General features: G+C 46.6%; 1 protein-coding gene across 2 annotated transcripts in view; it reads left to right on the top strand.

The window, feature by feature from the left end:
* STX8 (syntaxin 8) overlaps nucleotides 1-21562 on the top strand; it is a 238014-nt gene that overhangs the window by 62400 nt on the left and 154052 nt on the right. For both annotated transcript variants that reach the window (XM_024748471.1, XM_024748472.1), the window contains exon 6: nucleotides 1395-1487. In XM_024748471.1, the coding sequence (XP_024604239.1) occupies nucleotides 1395-1487 (93 nt within the window). The remainder of the gene's footprint in view (nucleotides 1-1394; nucleotides 1488-21562) is intronic.

The raw sequence follows: 21562 nt of genomic DNA, 5'->3' as shown, positions 1-21562 counted from the left end.
GTGGAGTCCTAACCACTGGACTGCCAGGGAAGTCCCTATACTCCGTTTTTAAACAAATCCCTGTGTTTGGGCATTAGGTTGTTTCTAATTTTTCACTATTATAAGTGTATCCATCTGGGTCCAATCAGGAGAAAGAAATTTGAACATGGAAAATGTAGTGTACGGAATTACTAACTATAACGGGGTTAGAGTAATGAGGGGTTAGCCAGCAGGAAGTAAAGAGACAGAAATAGCAGGTAGAAGGTGTAGTCACTCCCCTGTGGAGACAGAGCGCCCACAGCAGTACCCCCAGGGTTGAGGTGCAGATCAGGTAGAAGAGGGCACAGCTGGGGTTCAGTGGATTTCAGAGAAGTCGCTGTGGTGCCGAGCTGGCGGCACTGCCTGGAGATCGGTCCTTAGGGTACTAGGGAATACGGTACACAGGGAGGCGTCTAACTGGAGGCACTCTATTCCAAAACTGCCCAAGGAGGGGGTGTGTTGGGAGACGTTGCTGGCCTTGGCGTGCTGCTGGCCACTGCACACCAAAGGAGCTGCCAGCATGGCAGGAGTCTGTCAGGAGGGCACTGGAGCCAGGAAGCAAAACCCGTTTCCCCTGCAGTATCTCTGCAGTCTCCTCCACCGCCAAAGCTGGCAAAGGAAAAATTATTTAAAGGACCCAGATCCATTTTCACAGAGCAGTCAAAAAAGGGTGAACCTGGAGCTGAGAGACGATAAATTGAAAAGCGGCAAAGGAAGCAGCGTTTCAAGGAGTATCCTTGTATATACGTCATGGCGTGCCATCCAGATGTTTTGTTGCACACATTTCCTAGACATAGAATTGATCAAGAGGTAGGCACGACTTGCTCTCTAGAAAGATGTGCTAACTATTCTCCTGTGACTTAGCACTTAGAGCTTCTTCACACTTTACTTAACCCTTGGTGTTAGCATTCTTTTTGATGCTTACAAATCTGATAAGTCAGGAAAAAAACACCTCAGTATTGTTTTTTGTTGATATTTTTAAAAAATTAGCGATGTCAGAGCTTTTTCCTTTTTTATTCTTTTGGGCGTTTCCTATCTATATCCTTCGCCCATTTAAAAAATTGGAAGATTGTCTTATTGATTTGTACATGCTCTTTATGTATCAAGTATCAGAATGTTTAACCGGTTATATAGTCAAATCTTATATTCATTTGTAATGTTTAAAATGTAATTCATCTGGAAATCATTTTAGTTTAAGGTCTGAGGGTTATAAGTGTTTAACTTTTTAATTTTGTTCCAATAATGTTAACTATTTTCTCTTTTTCTGACTGATTTCAAATGTTACTTTGATCATATATTGAATTGTGTCTATTTCTAGACTTTAAATTGTTTTCCTTTGGTTTTTAGTGAGTTAATTGTCTCGCTTTTTCTTTCAGAACAGGACGCAGGCCTTGATGCCCTTTCCTCCATCATAAGTCGCCAGAAACAAATGGGGCAGGAAATTGGGAATGAACTGAATGAACAAAATGGTAAGAACACGTCTGAAATTGACCAGATTTGCCATTTAATATAAATGCTGAAGCCTTTTGTCTAACTGTTGAATGATTTTAATATTACAAAACACCTGAAGTAGTTGAACAACAGTGGATTTTTACATCGATGGTTTAATGCAATTGAGGGTGGTTTGTGGCATATTTAGATTGTAGTTACTAAACACTAGGAAAAGAAATTCGGTTAAAAGGTGTCCAGTTTTCTGTAGCTGCTTTTAAACATGCTTTGTTTTGTGATCTGTTTATCCTGTGGGCTCTCCTTATGTGGTCACGGGGTGAAGTGGCTCAGTGCGTCGTACACCAGCGCGGAGGCAGGGCACACTGAGTTGTCCTCTACACATCGGGGTGGGGGTGGGGGGCGTTGGCTCCTCTTCTGTCGTAAATACCAGGCTGCAGGGCAAAAAAATACTTGAAGATTTTTTAATTCAGGGCTTGATGTGACAAACCTGGCTGGAGAAAGATTAGTTTGCAAACCCACAAGCAGGATGGCTTGGGAGAGACAGAGCTTTTAGTCAGGAGCCAACCCAGAAGGCTCTTGTGCTTGAGGTATGCGGTTGAGGGTGCAGGGGCATGAATGGAAGATGCAGCAGTAGGAGTGGAAAAGAGCGGATGGAGGCAGGGGACTGATGGTGCTTTTATCGCATGGACCCTGTCAGGGGAATGGGGGAGAGGGGGGTCGCTGGTTTGTGAGTGGAGATCCTAAGTCCAGTTTGGACCCGTCCAATGGGAGATGCCAGTGAGGAATCTGAGTCACAGCGTCGAGTGGACAGTGGGAGATAAGGTACTAGAGCTCGGCGAGAGGACAGGACCAAAGGGAAGAGATGTGAGCAGCTTCAGCAGCGAGGTGCTGGGTGGAAGCAGAAGGATAGTTGAGTTTCAGCGAGGCAAGCATTTATCGAAGGCCCCTACTAGGTGCTAAGCCCTTTAATCTGTGCCATTTCATTTAATCAGCGCATAGCACTGTGAAGGTGATGTTATTGCTGTTTGTCAGAGGTGAAGCCCAGAGTGCCTGAGGGACCCCGTAAAGTCACCTAAGTTGTAAGCGATAGAAATGAAATTTCACACTAGTCTCCTCTCTAAGGAAGACAAAATGGGGAGAGAAAAGTAAAAAGTAAAAGGTTTCAGCTTGTGGTCATAGTATCATGGAGACTTACGGTGGAACGGCTTTCAGGATAGGTTACCCTGTATGGGCGAGCATTGGAGCCCTGGGAGCGGGCATGCGTTCGCTCCAAAGCGGGGTTGCACCTGTCCGGTTACACAAGTCCCACTTTTCTTCATCTCTACAAAGGCTGAGTTCATCTGTTGCCACAGTACTATTCCATTCATCTGTCATAAATGAATAAAAAGTTAATTCTATCCATCTGCCATCTGTCATAAATAAATAGATCACCGAAACAAATGGAGAAACCCTCTAGCTTTACCATCCTAATAGAGGTTCTTAATGGTTTAAGGACAGAGAGGAGGACAATTCAGTCCTTTCCTGATGGTGCTGACGTGAATGTACTAATTCATGTACTTGCATCTAACTCAGTTACTGGCCAGTTCCTTCCTTGAAAGACAGTATTCATAAGAAAATTAGCTCTGTAGGAAATCTGCCTGTCAGAGGTATAATTGTTCTTTATCCCAAGGAAATTTAGCCTGTTGAGTGGGTCAGTCTAGAAAGGACGCTAGCCACACACTGGTAGAGCACGTCCATCCTGTGATGTGCTCAGGTAAGCTATGTCCAGTAACCGTGGTCCATGGTCAAGGATGGATGGTGCCTATTTGGTGAGGTGACTTGCTGACTTCCCGGATGAGGTCTCCGTGCATTTTCTGGCATAAGCAATCACACTGGCACGTCCTTATCTTGTTCAGTAAGCACTGTACTTTGCTGCGTATTAGAATCACCTGAGGACCTTCTCAGCCTCCAAAGCCCAGGCCATACCTGAGCTGGTTTTCTGCCGTTGCTGTAACGCATTACCACAAACTTAGCGGCTTCAGGCAGTGCAACCCCCTCCTCGTAGTTCTGGAGCTCTGAAGTCGGCTATGGGTCTCACTGGGCTAAAACCAGCTGTTGGAAGGGCTGCATCCCTTTCTGGAGGCTGTGGGGGAGAATTAATTTCCTTGCCTTTTCCAGTGTCTAGAGGCTGCCTGCATTCCTTGGCTTGTGGCCCCCTTCTCCACCTTCAAAGCCAGCAACGGTGGATTGAGTCCTTCTCACATGGCATCACTCTGACTTCTAGCTTCTGTCTCCCTCTTCCTGTTTTAAGGACCTTTGTGATTATGTCCGGCTCACCCGGATAATCCAGAATAGTGTTCCTATTTAAGGTCAACTGATTTAGCAACCTTAATCCATCTGCAACCTAATGCCCCTTGGCCGTGCAACCTAACATTCTCAGGTTCCGGGATGTAGATGTCTCCGGGGTGGGGGCTGGGGGGCGCTGTTCTGCCCAAGCATCAGTACTTCTTTAAAGCTCCCCAGATGATTTCAGTAGGCTGCCAGGTTTGGGAACCAGTGCCCCTGTTGAATATGCTGAGAGAATGTATTCAGTACGGTACTGTTCCCTTGCCTCTCGTATGCTCACATGACAGATGGAAAGCCCACCCATGCACAGACCCTTCGCCTGGTTATATAGTACACATCTGCCATCCTAGTCACGGAGACTCTCTCTTCCCATCACACGTTTTACCCCCATCCTTTCCACCTCTTCCTCCGTGCCTCCCCGGCCGTCATCTCCGTTCCAGACCCGGATGCACATATGTGTACATAGACAAACATGAGGTATTTTTCCATGAGTTGCCAAAATTAGCTGGGTTTTCTCTGTGGTGGCCTCCCACTGAGATTGCAGCTATGCTGGTGGCTTTCTTTTGTGCACCTTTGCTCCTCAGAAATAGGGCAGAGTCAGCCATTTTCGTTCATAGGAACAGAGAGACTCTCTGAGGATAAAAATGATATTCCTGCTAGGACTGTGATCAGCCTTTATTCCTTTTGTCAAAGTCAAGAAGGCTGTTATGTCTAGAGGTGTTGAGAACAGGCTTGCAGCCCCATCTGGATTTTTATTGTGACCCGGGTACGTAATGAGGCGTCTGGGACCCGGGAGAAGGTTTCCACTTCTGGTTGTAAATATCTCTACTTGGTTTATTGACCTACTGAATTATTCTTTTGGTTTTCACTAAAGGAGAGAAACAATAGGCTAAGATACTGGCCAGCCAGGCCATTTTTGGAATCAAGTATCCAGACCTTACTAACAAAATACAATACATGGTACTGAGAGCGTAACCACAAAGCCGAAGGGTTGAATTATCATCACTGTAGGAATCTTCTCATAGAGAGTTGAAAAGGGCCTGGCCCACACCAGTAATTACCCTGTTCCCATGCCAGTGACCAAGCCTAATGAGGAAGAGGATTGGCAGTTCAGCGAAAAGGCGGGTGATAGGAGACCTGCAGGTCTAGTGGATTTGGGGGCTTGGCAGCTGCTGAAGGTGGGGGGATGCAGGAGAGAGGGGTGGGTGGAGGGCCGAGCCAGGGAGATTGCCCCGTGGGACCACGGTTCACAGTGAACCGTACGGGTGGCTGGGGGCGAAGGGTTCGTGTCAGGCTGACTGCCCAGATGCTGTTCTGAAGTGCAGCTGTGGTACAGTTTTACTGAAAAACCCCTTAAAGTTCCTGCTCAAGGGGACGGGGCCTTTGGAAAGGAACACTAAAACAAGAAGATGAATGGGACTGACTTGACTGAAGTGTAGGTCTTTCTGAGACCCGATTTGGGCGTTGGCCAAGCTGTGAAGCCAGCACCGAGAGGAGCCACGGCGGGCCGGTTCCGAGGGAGGAGACAGCCCCGGGAACAGGCTGCGTCACTAACCTCAGCCAGTGTGTGCTGGTCCTCCTCATTCTTTTTGATGTTCAAATATCCCAAATTCGGCCAGTCCTTTCGACGTTTCTCTGTCAATCTTTAAACCTTTCCTTGCTTTCTGGAAGAATCCGCGGTGACAAGGAAGGCCACTCATCTCTACCGACAGCATAAGTACTGGGACTGAGGAGACCAGGGTGTCCTTTGAAAGAGCTAGACAAAATGATCAAAGATTTCATGTACACATCAGTGAATTACCATTGTAAGGGTCTGTTAGAGCTCCTAGCTGCATTTTCATGTTGAAGACAATGTGGCAGGCTGAGTAATAGCCCCCAAAGATACCCACATCCTGATCTCTGGAATCTGTTTCCTTTTATGACACAAGGGACTTGGCAGGCGTGTTAATCCATTGAGGATCTTGAGACAGAGAGCTTATCCTGGATTATGTGGTTAGGGCCTAAATGTAATCACAGGTGTCCTTCTCAAAGGGGGAGGCCAAGGGACTTCCCTGGCAGTCCAGTGGTTAAGACTGCATTTCCACTGCAGGGGCCGTGGGTTCAATCCCTGGTCCCCACATGCCGCCAGGCGTGGCCCCAAAAAGAAAGAGGCCGAGAGAGAGCTTTGACATGGAAGCGCAGCCATGTGATGACTGAAGCAAGGTGCTGTGATACTGGCTTCAAAGATAGAGGCAGGGATGCAGGGAAGACAGCTCTAGAAGCTAGAAAAGGCCAGGAAATGAACCCTCCCCTAGAGCATCTGGAGGGACACCTTGATTTCAGTTGAGTGAAACTGATTTTGGACTTCTGATCTCCAGAACTATAAGCGAGCCATTGTATATTGTTTCAAGCCACTAAGTGTGTAATCATTTGTTAGAACAGCCACAGGAAACTAAAGTAGGTAATCATTGTCTTTTTGTCAGTTGTCGGTGAACTCAGGTTAACCCCTCTTATGCTAGAAAACATGTATTGACTCCTTCATGGGACTCCTCTTCCTTCTTGAGGAGCTTTCTTTGAAGCGGGCTTCACAGAAGGAAGTTTGCAGTTCTGGGGCCCCAGTCAACCTCTCAAACTGCGTAGCACTTTAATAACAGAATTTAATTGCAGACTTTAGTCTTGTACTGGTGAAATGTGTGGGCATTTGGGCGAAAGAATCTTTGTGGAATATCTGGTGTCAGAATTTCCCAGAGTCCAGCAGGCCAGCTGATTTGAGGTAGCACAGAGAGAAGCAGTTTAAACTTAAGATATGCAACTATTAAAATATAAGGTGTGGTAGAAATAAAAGTGACTAGCATTTGAAATCTGATTTCACAGCACTGCAGAATCTCCTTACTCAGTTAACTTGTGTGAGCAGGAAAATGGTAGTGAGTCGATAAGAAAAACATTGAGCGAAAATGGTGCGGGTGAAACGTGAGCATGGCAGAAAGTTATGAAGGGGGGGGCACTTGAAATGCCGACAGTCGGGAAGCACCGCTGTAAGAAGACGACTTGTTCAAGCCAAGGGCGCTGTAGAGTACTTCATTTTGGGCCTTGTCCTGGTTCAGTGCTCTGTGATGTAACACAGGCACCTTCTCCACTTGGCCTTCCTGATGGTGAGATCCCATACTAGCCGAGCTCGGGGATCAGAAGATGTGCTGAAACAATGCCTCCCAGCTCTGCCGGTGTGTCAGATGGTGGCTGTGGCGGGGATGATGTCTGATGCTGCACCCCCAGATATTCCAATATGCTTGCCCTCTGGAGGAAGGAGGACAGACAGAAACTGCTTTCCTTTAAAGGAAATGTACAGTGGTTTGAGGTCCAGGGAGTTTGTGGTACTGCTTGGCAAGTGGTAAGTGAGCAGGGCCACACCCCGATCCCACCGCCCAGAGCTCTGTCCCAGGAGAGCTGAGCCTAGGACTTGGAGCGCATGTCTCTGTGCCATCAGGCACTTTACGGACCAAGCAGGCTTTTATGAACTGACGAGCGGGCCTGACCACAGCCCGCCCCGCCCCCAACTTTGGGATATAGACACATTACCTGTCTGGTGGGGAACGGTTTTCTCCAAGTGGCTGTGCTGATCTGGGTTCAGATTTCCTGTACTGAGATTTCATTCGGCTTCTGGGATTCGTGGAGTGGCTTCTCAAGCCTGCATTTCATTCATAAAGAGATCTGTGAGTTCCTTAGTCTCAGAGACTCTTAGGATGGAGAGGAGCTTGTGCGATCACTCCCCTCCCCCGCCCCCTGCCATCTCTTCATCTTTGGGAAGAACTGCACTCAGGCGCCCCGACCTGCGGCATCTCTGCTGCCCTCTGGTCACTTGGAGGCACTGTAAACCCTCCTGCTGTGCAGAAACAGCGGCAGCCGCAGCCCGTCTGTACACACTGTGCACGTTTTACTCATTGGCTCTGTATCTTTCCTTTATCTGGATTAAATAATCTTTTGTTCCTAATAAACAGAGGCCTCATTAAGCCTAGTGAGGTCTGTCCCCAAATCCAGAGTAATATTTTTCCTTCCTTATTAGTACATTCTCTTCATTCAGCAAATACCGAGTGCCGACTATATGCTCAGCTCTGTGCTAGAACCCACGTATCAATCAGCTGTGGTGAGACTCGGTTTCTGCCCTCTGTTCTAGAGGGAGAGGCAGACGTTAGACAGCTAAGCGCACAGATGCCCAGTTAGAGACGTACAGGGCACCATTACGACATAGAACAGAAGACCCTGACGTGGATTTAGGATTAGGAAAGCCTTCCCCAAGGACGTGGTCTATGTACTGAGATTTAAAAGACCATTTCTAACGGAGCAGCGTATGGAAAGGAGGGTAACACGGTTGAGAAACGTGGGAGAAGACCACTGATCCCAGAGTCCAGAGAGCCAGGGAGATGAGAACTGTTAGCAGGCTGGAGGGGAAGGTGGGAGTCATGTGTAGGTGTGACCTTCGACCTATCTATACAGTGACCTAAACATCCATAGGGTTGGTGTCATCCGTTATGTAAAATCACTCAGTTTTCTACTGTATCGATCCTGTAATTTCGTCTGTATAGTTTACTTTTAAAAAGGGAGATGCAGCTCTCTCTATGGTGTGCATTGTCCCGTAGCAGTTAATGCATCTAAACTGAGAGTTTAGCCACTTTCAGGGAGGAGAAGTAAGTACGTTGGCAGTGGGGCGTTTATTCCTTCAGCAGATGCTGACTGAGTACCAGCTGTGTGTATGGCCCTTTATATGGAGAAGCAACAATTACAACTCAAAACCAGAGCCCTTCCCTTACTGCTCTTAAGTCTAGCTGGGAGAGACAGACATGAAACGAACACTCCCCCAGATCAAGGTGTTTTCTCACATCATGAGATGTGCTGTCAAGGCAGAGACCAGGCTGCCCGGGCAGGGGATGACAGGGAGGTCTGGGTTCAGTTGGTGGCTGAGGTTACAGAACCTGGGCCAAGGTAGGGCAGTGAAGCGGAGAGGGCAGGTGAAGCATTCCAGGTAGTGCCAGGACCTTTCACGTGAGGCCGCGGAGAGCCTTGCAAGTTTGAGAAATCCGAAGAAGGCTTTTGTCGCTGGTAGGGTGGGTGATGAGGCAGACGTTCCAAGATGAAGTTGCAGAGAGGGGTTCGGAGCAGGGCTGGGATGCTTCACAGCGCGAACACCTAGTAAGCCCTGAAAATTACGGAGAATTTGTATTTTCCTGGGAAGGACAGTCAACAGTCTGAGTTAAGAAACAGTTATGTTAACGGTCGTTTTCTTTTCTTTTTTTTTTTTTGCCACACCATGCGGCTTGTGGGATTTTAATTTTATTTATTTATTTATGGCCGTGTTGGGTCTTCGTTTCTGTGCATGGGCTTTTTCTAGTTGCAGCGAGCGGGGGCCACTCTTCATCGCGGTGCGCGGGCCTCTCATTGTCGCGGCCTCTCTTGTTGCGGAGCACAGGCTCCAGACGCGCAGGCTCAGTAGTTGTGGCTCACGGGCCTAGTTGCTCCACGGCATGTGGGATCTTCCCAGACCAGGGCTCGAACCCGTGTTCCCTGCCTTGGCAGGCGGATTCTCAACCACTGTGCCACAGGGAAGCCCGGCTTGTGGGATTTTAGTTCCCCAACCATGGATTGAAGCCTGGGCCCTCAGCAGTGAGGGCATGGAGTCCTAACCACTGGACAGCCAGGGAGCTCCCTGTTAACAGTAATTTTGAACAGCACTGTGGCTCCATGCTAATTAATACCATTTCTTCTTTTCAAATATACCAAAGCCTGTGTACATCCTCCTTCAAATGCCACTTTTACCCTCCACAGATACTGATATTTAGTGCTGTTATTTTAATTTACTCCATTACATTTCATAATTGCCATTGATTTTGCTTTTTAACTCATTGTTTCTAAATTTCCAAACATGTTTTTTAAACCATCTTCTAAAACATGTTTCCACTTTTATTGAGATATAATTGGCATACAGCACTGTATGATTTGACTTACGTTCATCATGAAACGATTACCACAATAGGTTTCGTGAACATCCGTCATGTCAGAGAGATGCAACATTAAGGAAGCAGGGAAAAAAATACCTTTTCCTTGTGATGAGAACCCTTAAGATCTCCTCTCCTAGCACCTTTCATATACAGTGTACAGCAGTGCTAATTATCATGTTGTATGTGACATCCCTAGTACGTACTTAGCTTGTAACTGGAATGACTACCTTAAACCATCTTTTTATTGTTGATTTTCTCATTGAACTGCATAAGGGTCAGAGAATTATGTTCTGTATGATACTGGTTCTTCTGAACTTGTTAACATCTCCTCTGAGGCTTAGTAACCGCTGTGGCGAGTCGCCCCTCTGTGTGCCTGAGGAGAATGGGTAGTCACCAGTTTGGGGAGACGGGGCTTCATATACACTTAATACATCAGGCTTAGGTGTCCTTACTACCCCTCTGCTTCCTCTAGTCAGTTTCTGAAAGAAGTGTGATGCAATTGCCTTCAGGGTTTGTGAACATAGCAATTTATCCATGTAACTGGGTCAATTTCTTATCTTATAAATTTCAAGAAAAGGTTATTAGGTACATATATACAGGATAATTTAATCTTATTTTGGTGATTTTATCTGTTTATCATTATGGAAATCTCTCTCTTTATCTCTACTGCTTTTGACCTTTAGGCCTACTGACTAGATAGTAATATCACAGTCTAGGCTTTTATTTGGTTGGTGTTTACCTCGTCTAGAGATTGCCAGACTTTGTGGTCGAGGGCTGCTTTGTATTCTTCACAATCACTGAGAACTCCTCAGAGCTTTTGTTTACATCGGTTATATCTATCAACACTAATTGCATTAGAAATTTAAAACATTTAAAAAATATTCATTTTAAAAATAATAAGCCATTACATATTAACAGAAGTAAGTTAACTTTTATGAAAAATAACCCCCAAGTATAAGTAGCTTAAAATAGAAAACACGTGTTTTATTTTATTTTTTTTTATCTTTCGCTTTATATCTGTTGTGGGGTCATTGGTGGGCACGGTTACTTAAGATCCCTGATAGATAGAATAGCCACCATTTCAAACATTGATGGTCACTGTGCCAGAGAGTCGGAGAGCTCTAGAGGCTCTTGTTCCTGAAGTTAAGTGCTCTGGCCCAGAAGTGACAAGTCAGTTTCGGTCAGAGCTAAAACCACTAGGAGGTGTTATCCTACCCCTGCGTCTGGTTGCAGGGGGGAGGACTGGACACACTGGGTGGATGACACAAATGACTGTCACAGGGGCGCCAAACTGCCTCTGGTACTGACTAGCCATGGGACCCTCCTCTTTCTCTGTCCTTAACTTCCTTGTCTAGAAAATGGGGATTTTGGTACCTATTTTAGAGTGTTGTATGAAGGTGAAATGAATGGCCACGTGTGAAGCTCCGAGACTTGGGCCTCACACATTGTAAGGGATCTAAAAGTGTTTTGTGCTATTAACTCTTTATTCACAGTACAGGCTGTCGATCAAAATGGTAGACTGAGCTGATGGGGAGCCCCTCCCTCCCTTTCCCAAACACATGGAAATGTTAGATGAAACATTTGTAAAAATTGATTTATACTTCTTAGCTTGAAAGCAAGAAAGTTTCTCCGGGTGTCAGAAATGAAGATATTTTATTAACCCACAGCCATGAGCGGAATGGAAGCCTCGTGGCCCTCAGAGATAACTGAGCGGATATACACACTAGGGACTAACGTTTCAACACCCACGCAGAGATGGGAGCCGGGGCTGTGGTCCCTGTGCGTTCTGAGGGCCTGAAAGCGGGCTCCGTACAAAGCCAGGAGCTGAGAAATGACCATTTTATGGGAAAACGAATTTCCCCTATCTCCACCCAAGAATGAGATGCTCAGCGAGGCCACCCACCTTGGGCCACAGCCACTCTTAGATTTTTATCATGTAGACTTAAGTTTACATATTTTTAACAAAGTCTACAGAAAATAAATATCTCTGAATCAGCCAAGTGTAGAATTCTTAACTTTGCTTCAAAGTCTTCCTCTATAATGTTTTAAACTGAAGCTCTCTTTTTTTTCCTATGGTCAGTGTTTTTATTTAGATTTACCAATGTTTTACTGATTTCTGTTATTGTATCTATTCTATGACTCAGCTCTTCTAACAGATTTTTTTTTTAATTTTGAGAACTATACTTTTAAACACCATTAAAGCTTATGCTTTAACGCTTACAATTGCTTTTCCCCCACAGAAGTATGTTGGGTTTTTTTTGTTTTTCGTGGCCCCTCCCGTGGCGGAGCACAGGCTCCGGACGCGCAGGCTCAGCGGCCATGGCTCACGGGCCCAGCCGCTCTGCGGCACGTGAGATCCTCCCGGACCGGGGCACAAACCTGCGCCCCCCCACATCGGCAGGTGGACTCTCAACCGCTGCGCCACCAGGGAAGCCCAGAAGTATGTTTTTAAGGTTGTAAAGTCTTTTAAACCTTTGAGTGGTACTAATCAGAACTTTACATTTTCCTTCTGCTCTTTGCAGTGTTTCTGTGTCCTCCGGGTACGTTTTGGTTTGTTCATCTCAGGCTTCCTCATGCTGCTATAGGGCGAATTATGTCCCTTCAAAATTCACAAGTTGAAGTCCCAATTCCCAGAACCTCAGAATGTGATTGTATTTGGAAATAGGGTCTTTAAACAGGTGATTAAGTTAAAATGAGGTCATTAGGTTGGGCCCTAATCCTATAAGACTGGTGTCCTTATAAGAGGAGGAAATTAGGACACAGACACACATGGAGGGAAGACCACGTGAGGGCACAGGGAGAGGATGGCCGTCTGCCGGTCAAGGAGAGAGGCCTCATGAGAAACCAGTTCTGCTGACACCTTGATCTCATACTTCTAGGCTCTAGGATTGTGAGAAAATACATGTCTGTTGTTGAAGCCCCCTACAGTCTTGGTACTTTGTTAAGGCAGGTCCATGAGTCCAGGATCACATTGATGAGATGAGTGTAGGTAGCTGATGTAGGCTTTGTTGGTATTTCAGCGGTTTATTTACCCCCAGATCTTCTCTCTTGAATGTGTTCTGTATGGGCAGGCAGGGTATACCAGCAGGCAGCTTTCCCTTTAGGGTGTGTGCTTAGGGTAGAAGAGGACACAGCAGATTCAGGACCTTTTTCTATATAACCCTTACCCCCAAATCACTAAGCGAAAGGGAACTTTAACCTCAGGGTGACGTCTTTTTATGTCTTATTTTTTTTCACCTCCGTGTCTATCCTAGAGGCTCCTCTTTGACTCATTTGCTAGCCTGGACACCAACACCACGGGTGCTCCTTAGGCAAACCCTCCTCTCTAGAGAGAGCTGTCCTGGGGGCTGCAGCTGGAATCCAGTACTGCAGACTCCAGTCCCCACAGGATAGGGGCAAGGGCCAGGGCCACCTGGCTCAGCTGTTCTCTAGACAGCTCTCCCCTCAGATGCCCCGGCTCCTGCCTCACAGCCATCTCTCTGTAGGCCATTCTTTGGCTCCCAATAGCCATTGACTCCAAGCTCAGAGCTTCTCCAGAGTTCTATCAGGAAGAAAGAGCTCCTATCTGTAGCCCTGAATGTGTATTTCAAGTTGCTTTTTTTTTTCCCTCCAGTTTTGATTTGTCAATACAGTCCCAACTGTCTTCTTTTTTGAAAGAAAGCCTTTCAAATGACTTATTCACTGATAGCACTCCTTCGTGTTTTCAGGGCCACCATGGAATGGATTTATTCTTTCAAAAAATATTTTTACTGGCATTTCATTGTGCTCTTGGGAAGGAAGCCATGCGTGCTTGCTCTGCTGTTTTTTAACAAGGTCTCAGTATCTATAGAAATCGTTTTCCTGAAACAGCTAGTGTTCTGGAAGCTTCAATTAAACAAGTTTTTAATATAGTCTGTGAAAGTTGTTTTCTAGGGCATCTGTGATTGGAGTGATACCTATAAGTTATCATCTGATATGTTAATAGATGGATTTGACTAAAGATAAGACAATTAGAGATATGGAAGGAAGGTGATTATTTTCCATGCACTTATGGTATTAAATACTTGGTGAATGTAAGATCAGCTCTTTCTCAGAACATTCATTATTCATCTCTAGGAAGGGGGCTAGTTTATAGTAATGGGGCTAGTTGAGGGGCGGCAGGGAGAGAGAGAGAACACCAGTGAGAGCAAGTATGTCGTTCCAACAATAATTGTCCAACACCAGCTGGGTGTCCAATAATTCCATTTTGACACTGTTTATGTGGAGTTAATGTCAGACTCAGACTCCACAGGTGTAGGGGCTCCATAGGACTGCCCTCACTTTCACAAGTCCTGAGGATCCCTAACCACTTCTGCCCCATTGGCTGCAAATACAGGGTTCCCACACCCTGCTCCCCCCTTCAGGATTCCATAATTTGCTAGACTGACTCACAGAACTCAGGAAAATGTTTACTTACAATTTCCATTTTGTTATGGAGGATGCAACTCGGGAAAGCCAATGAAAGAGGGACAGAGGGGTGTGGGTGGGGATGCCCACAGAGCATCCCTGCCCTCTCCAGGCACATCCCTCTCCCAGCACGTCCATGTGTTCACCAGTCCAGAAGCTCTGCAAACCTCATTGCTCAGGAATGTTTATCGCTGCTTCGTTATATAGGCAGAGACTTCGTTAAATAGGTGTGATTGATTAAACCTTTGGCCACGTGAGGAACCCAGATTCTTTGAATTTGCTGGCTCTGCAGAAAAGGTACTCAGACACATGCATGATGTTTGTCACCTGGCTTCGCTGCTAGCTTTAACTCTGGTGAACTGGGCTGGGCCCACTTTGGGTCACAAGGACTTATTTTGTTGACCTCTCTCTGGTCTAGTGCCTCCTTACCCCTTTCTTCTAGGCCAGTGTCTTGGTTTCTACCTGGCTGTGAAGTCAGCTGAGAGGTCATCTGTTGAGAGAGAGGGGTGAGGATTTTCCAAAGGAAAAGCTGTGGAAACAGTTGTGGGGGGGAAATGTCATTTATCCTCAGGCCCTAGGACAGCTGGCCCGTGTGATTCATCAGGCTTCCCTTCCGCTGGGCTGCACCACAGTTCCTTGTTGATTTCCAAGAGGGGAGGCTGTCGGACCAACATTAGCAGCTGGAGTGGAGAATAGAGGACAGAAAGGCCAAAACCAGAGACCAGGGAGAATCTCAAAGGGAAGAGCAAAGCAGTCACAGATGCAGGAGCAGGTCACACTGGGGAGCTCTGCCTTCTGCCACCTCGACCCATTGATCATGCAGTTCTGCTCCCTGGTGCCTCTGCAGGAAAGGGGAACCCAGAGCTCCCTTTGGAGGTTATGCGGGGGGGTGAGGGGGGCCTCCAAGACCACTCCCTCGGGTTTGGTGCTTTGCTAGGACTCAGCAGATTGTTGGCCGCTCGCTAACATTTATGTAAACCCCCGCCTCGTCAGTACTTGCAGTGCTTTGCAGTTATTCACGGACATGTGTAAAGAGGTGAGAATTTGGGGTTACCTGATGAACACATTCCCAGCCAAGGTCAAACCAGGGGACGCTGTGCCTTTTTATTTCTGCCCGCATGCAGAGGTGGCCAAAGGGTGGAGACTGCGGCTCTGGGGCCAGTTGGATGGGGTGTGAATCCCAACTGTGGCTCCTGTTAGTGGGGCAGCCTCAGGCAAGTCACTTGACACTTCGGAACCTCATTTTCTCTCTTTCTTTAAAACTGAAGTGCAGTTGACTTACGATGTTGTGTTTCAGGTGTTCAGCACGGTGATTCAGTTACTCAGGTTCCCTTCCCTTATAGCTTATTACACGATAGTGATTATAGTTCCCTGTGCTATACAGTAGGTCCTTGTTGGTTATCGGTTTCATTTTCTCTTTTGAAAAATAAAACAGAGTCTACCAGGATGAGTTGTTTTCAGGGTTTAAGATGCAATCTGCGTTATAGCTATATAGAATACATACGCACGCGTACACGTTTCCTTGAGGGACGGTGGTTCCGTATTCGTGAATTCAGCGTTCATGGTGACTTTGTAGAACAGAACTACCGTGAATAACAAGAATCGACTCTAGTTATACTCATGGTTATTACAGTTGATTACAGTGAAAAGAGTACAAAGCAAAATCGGAGAAAAGCCACAAGGGGCGAAGTCCAGGGGAAACCAGGCACAAGCTTCCCGCGGGCCTCTTCCAGCAGGTGGAGGCACACAGGATGCGCCTGCGTCCCCCAGTTGTGACAGCACCTGTAAAGTGTTGCCAACCAGGAAAGCTCATGAGGAAGTGGGGGGGCCCAGGGTTTGTTGTTTTTTTTTTTGAGGGAGTTGGTACGTTCCCCGATTCCAGAAGGAAAGCAGGCATTCAGCATAAACCAGACTGTTTATACAGTTTAGGACTAGTGACCACACTTGTCAGTTAACGGTGGGAACCCTCCCCAAATCTGAGTTCCCAAACACCAGCCAATTTTGTAAGCAGGCCTTGCCTAAGAAAAGCAGTCGAGCCTGGCATGTTAACTGTTCTCCGCACAGAGGCCTCCACCCAATGTGGTTTGTTTATCGTATCACCGCACTTCTCTTTGATTGGATGATCTGTGGCAGGGTGACGATGCTTGATTTCTGAGATGGGTAGACGTGTGCTCTTCAGAGGGGAAGGGGGTACAGGAAGGAGGTGGAAGCTGCCGGGGACCCATCCTTGCGCCTCAGTTTCACCTAGAATGTGTGAGACCGGCTCTGATATGGAAGACCTGCTGAGCTTGGCCTGTCTTTAGGGGTCGCAGAGAATGTGCTTTTCAAAGTGGAAGTTGCTTAGCATCTGGGGTGGTGAAAAGGATTGAAGCACTTGGGTAATAAAAACCAAAGCAGCAGGAAGGAAGTGGTCTGATTAGAACCAAGTGCTTAGGCTGGGGGAGACCGCAGGAAAGGAACTGAGGTTGCAGGGCGGTGCTTTTAGATGGTTCAGAATCTTTAAAGGAGCTGGAGCACGAACGTAGCCCGGTCTGGACCATGTATTTTGGGGGAGGAACGCAGTGTTCTCCTTCCTTCTGGACAGACCCGCCAGGAGAGGAATTTTAGAGGAAACATCCTCTGAATGCAGTGATAAAGACCTTCTATTTTTTTTTTATTGTTACAGTAGTTTTAACTCTTTTAACGGTAGTTTAGGAACGGGGTTGACATCAAAGGCAAAGTAGCTCTGTCAGCCACTTCGGTTAGTTTGAAATCCATAAACACAACTTAAAAAAACTTTCTATTGTGTACTGAAGAATTAACCAGCCTTTGAAGTGTGTTTCAGCGTTAAGTGTTGTGTACCCACCAATAAGTGAACTTAAGGAGACCCCAGTGTGTTTCCGTACCCTGGGGGTCGTTCGGGTAGGATCATTTGAGGCCCTTCTGTTTCTGGATTCACTCCTGACTCGTGGGATTTGTGCTACTGACCTCATCCTAAGCTTGGTGGGTCTTAGAGGTGGGAGTGAGCTGAATACTCATTGACTGCTTTCTTTCATCATCCAATCAAAGAGCATAAGAGTAGCCATTTTTGTTTTTCTTTGTTTTAAAAAATAATTTAAAAACTTTCTCTTGTACTTGCGGGAAGTGGGCAGAGAGTCTGGGGAGTAGTAAGTAGTTGTGATTGTGAGGGATGTTTCAGCTGGGCTCATGGAGAGATTGGGCTTGAGGTGGTGGTTTGGGATGTAAGTTGATGAGGTGATTGTATGTGTGTTTCACTTATGTACATGTAACCTGCCACCACTATAGTTAGGCCTCAGTTTTCCACATGAAGGAAGAGAGACATGGAGCGTGTGTGTGTGTGTGAGTGTGTGCGTGCATGTCTGTGTACAAGAGAGAAAGACGTGTGGGCTTAGACTCGGATGTGAATAGGAATACGTCTGATGGTCTGGGAGTTCACAGTGTATTATGTACCACGTGGCAGTACCACTCAGGGGAGTTTGTGGGCCAACCAGGTACCTCAGCTTATCTCGCCCAGAGTTCTGTTGTGCTTCTTGTCTGACTGCAGTAATGCAAAGACCAACCCAGGCAGAGCTGCTTAGTCTTTTTCTAGGCTGAGTTTTAAAGGCCTCTGGAGTGTAGGTCACATAGAGGAGGGAAAGTACCAAGGTAATTATGAAAGCTTTTTTCCCAGCTTCTTTTCTTGTGTCACTTACCTTGAAAGTTGGATATCTTCTTCTTATCCATAGAGGTATCGAGTCACAGGCTGGATACTGGGCAGCCTCAGGAGGGAGTTTACTATGCAGGATGTGTATTAGGGAGCTCCCGGGGGGTCAGCATCTGTGGGAGGGAGGGAGGCCACAGAAGCCGGATGGGTGGAGGGAGAAGCTGAGTTTTTGAAGACAGCCTCAGCCAACACCATGGGAAGCTTTGAAGCCTAAATGGCCTGTGAGAGTTGGCCCATGTTGAATTCACGTGACTGGGCCTTTAGACCCCCATCTTGATCAGTCATTGGACGTGGACTGCCCTGGGAGGAGCATGTCCTTGGGCAAGACAGCTCCGTGCCCTTGAGACAATCCCTAAGGAGGCTGATGGCCAAAGGCCACTTGCTGAAAGCACTCCCAGTAGCTGGGGCACCAAGTCCTTCCTTGAAGGAGGACCAAGGTGTGGTACATCTCTGTTGGGTCCACCACACATTGGATCAGTTTTAAGTCTTTGAAAATTGTTAGGTCTATAGAAAAAGAAATCAACGGGTCAGATGGGATGTGTGTTAACTAGAATGCAAGTCTCTGGAGATGACTGACCTGTACCTAGCATTTTCAAATGATGTTTATAAGTCTTTGGAATTCAACCAGTATATTGCTTCTACCCTATTTCTAACTATGGCTTTGTTCGTACTTAAGATAAAAGTATGGAACATTGTGTCTTTTCACCTTTTGTAGTTAAATGTGTGTCACTATGGGAGCTGTATATTTTAGGGCCTTCTGTCTTTAAAAACTGTTGTTCAGTTATAGCTTGTTCAGAAATAACTGGAATCTGTCAGCAGATATAAAGGGTTCTCTTCAAGAACTTGGGAAGTAATAAACTCAAACCCAGTAGAAATGATGATTTGCTTTGTTTTATGAGCACCAATGTCCTGTTAACTGCACCTTCAGCATCATACCTCTTTTACTTAAAAAAAAAGAAAACCAGTCGCAGACTTTATAGTTTTATTCTTTTAAAAATCTCACACTTCGTGGGTCATTCTTACTATTAACTAATTAATTAAGGGAAAGATGAAATGGGCAGATTTTTAATTGGAGAGAGAAACCACTTAAAGAACTCAGCTCTCTCAGTTCCGTGGGAAATAAGATGGTTTTCCTTGGGAATTAGTGCGTATGCTCTCTCTATCTTTTATGGGGCTTGTTTTTGTTTTTGTTTTGGTGGAGATGCCGGGGACCTGCCTTTTAAAATAGAACAAAGTAATAACTCCTTCTCAAGAAGTGTTTTTTCTGTATCTCACATCAACTCAAGCTCCATTCTGAATGAACGTTGGTTAAAAGCGCGAGGGGGCAGTAACGACCGTGTTGGATGAAAGGCCCTGACGTGACCGGGACAGCTGGGAGGGTCAGGGCAGGTGACCCCTGGGCTCCAAGACCTGGAGTGGCTTCCTGGAGCCTTCCCACGCCCTGAGCCCCTCTGGAGAGTGGGGTCAGCACCCCGGCTTCCCCCTGCTCCGGGGAGGGGTGTCCTGCGTTTCAGGGAAGCAAGAGGGAGTGGAACGTGTATCTTTATCTTTCCATTATGGTCACATCTGGAAGGGTGGGGCTCTTTCACCCCGCAGAGCCTGCAGTGTAGCCTTAGTGATTAGGCCAGAGACTTGGGCAAATGACCTAACTCCTCTCTGCGCCTCAGTCATCTGGTTTTTAAAGCAGGGAAATAATAGTGCCCACCCCGCAGGGTTTCTGTGAGGATTAAATGGGATAAAACACATGCTGGGCACACTGCCTCGCACATAGCAAGCGCTCAACAGCTGTTCGTCACAGTCGTCATTACGATGCCTCAGGCTTCATAGGTGGTCAGTGAAGGCTGGTTGAACTGAGTTTCTGTGGGTTCGCGTGGAGCCGCCAGGCCACCCTGATTGCTGTCCCCGTTACCCCTCAGGAAGAGGAAGAGGGGATGAGGGCGTACTGCACACAGGCCGGTGTCACTTTGTTGTTGGAAACGAGCTGGGGCTTTAATCCCCAGTGGCTTTTTAGGATGAAACCGACTAGAAGTCTGTAATACCCCTTTTGAGTTTTCATTGTTTTACCTAGAATTTGAAGAGCTAGCAAATGTCTCTGCAATGCTTGTTTCCACGCTCTCTGTTGAAAGGTCACTGTTAGAACTTCTCAGCGGCCAACGTGTCTTTCATCTTGGAAATAGTACTTAATTTATTGCCCAAGGTGATTAATGTATTTCGTCCATTCTTTAGAAATAGGTGCTCCCCACATATTTTCCCAGACCATTTTGTACAACCTCTGTCTGTCCAGGTTTTAATATTTCTTGCATCTAGTTTTCCTCCCCTCCCCTTTTCTACAAACATCAGGGCATGAGGAAGGGGGAAAGAATATTGAAGGGTACAGTGGTTAAGAACAAAGGCTTTGGAATTGGAGGGGGAGCCCCCCTCTAGCTACGGCACCAAGAACAATTTTCTTAATCTTTCCAAGCTTCGTCCCCCATATGTAGAGAAGGGATGATAACACCTACCTTATGGGCTGTGGGATTAAACTAAATAGGATCCTGCATCAGCGGGGCTTAGCCCAGCGATGGCCCCAAGCTAAGCCCTGGAAGCCCTCAGTCAAGGGCAGCCCTTGTTGCCCCGGCAGCGCTGATACCTCTGCGGGCCGCTCCGTTTTTCATCCTTGGTGATGACAGGCGTGCGGCCTGAAGAAATGTTTGAACTTGCCTTCTTGAAAGTTCAGTTTCTCCAGGTGATCCTGCACACCTGTGATACGGCTGCTCTCAGGGTATAAATTTCTCCAGCGCACAGAATTTCCTTTTCACCACGCACAATTCATTCCCAATATTAGTCATTGAACTTGGAGCCTTCTGGTTTTGATTGGCCAGTCAGGGTTCACTGAGGCAAATTCTTTGCCGAGATCGTTCCATATGTTCTGGAAAGGGAGGGAGTGTTTGCGAGCCGCACGGGCAGTAACGGAGATTCGAAGCCAGAAGACAGCGTTACGTTGCCATCTTCAGCGACTCCCGGCGGACAGCCGGGGAGGATGATTAATATTTGAGCATCTCTGTTCTTGCTGTTCCGTTAGAACACCAGCGCTGTTTAAATCACTCTGAAAATAACACGCCTGACATTTCTACAGTTTAAAAAAGAAAAACAACCTGGAGAAATAAGCCTCTGCCTTTCACCGAGGAAGTGTTTTTGGTGAGAAAGGACAGAAAATTGGATGACTTAGGGGAGAAGACTAGTTCTGGAGAGCATCGTGGTGGAGAATACATTAAAACCTGTACGGCTCAGAGGCGTGACCCAGCGTGTGTGTTTAAGAGGCTGAGATTGGCATCAGAGGCACTTAGGCTCCGTTGCTGGTTCCGGTGTCCGGCCACCGAGCTTGTTTTGAACATTTATTATGCGCCCACTGCTGACACTCTTCGCTCAAGACACGCACTTGAGATTGATTTTTCGGCACGTAGAGCCGTCCAGGAATCTCAGTGTTGTACTGAGGCAGTCCTGGAGGCCAGAGATCATGGTTTAACTTCATATTTAAGTACTTTTCTTTCCTTCTTGTGCTGCTTTGTAAATCTAAAGGAAAAGTACGACCTACTTTGTGTTAAGGCATGCAGCTAAGTTTGAGACTTGCTTTAAGATCACGCCGAGCAGTGGATGTAGAGGTGTAAACATTTGCCTTGTGTCGTAGCTACGT

Source organism: Neophocaena asiaeorientalis, unplaced genomic scaffold (genome assembly GCF_003031525.2).
Source record: "Neophocaena asiaeorientalis asiaeorientalis breed wild unplaced genomic scaffold, Neophocaena_asiaeorientalis_V1.1 scaffold543, whole genome shotgun sequence".
Lineage (NCBI taxonomy): Eukaryota > Metazoa > Chordata > Mammalia > Artiodactyla > Phocoenidae > Neophocaena > Neophocaena asiaeorientalis.
The sequence above is the reverse complement of the archived record's forward strand: the minus strand, read 5'-3'. Positions and strand labels throughout refer to the sequence as shown.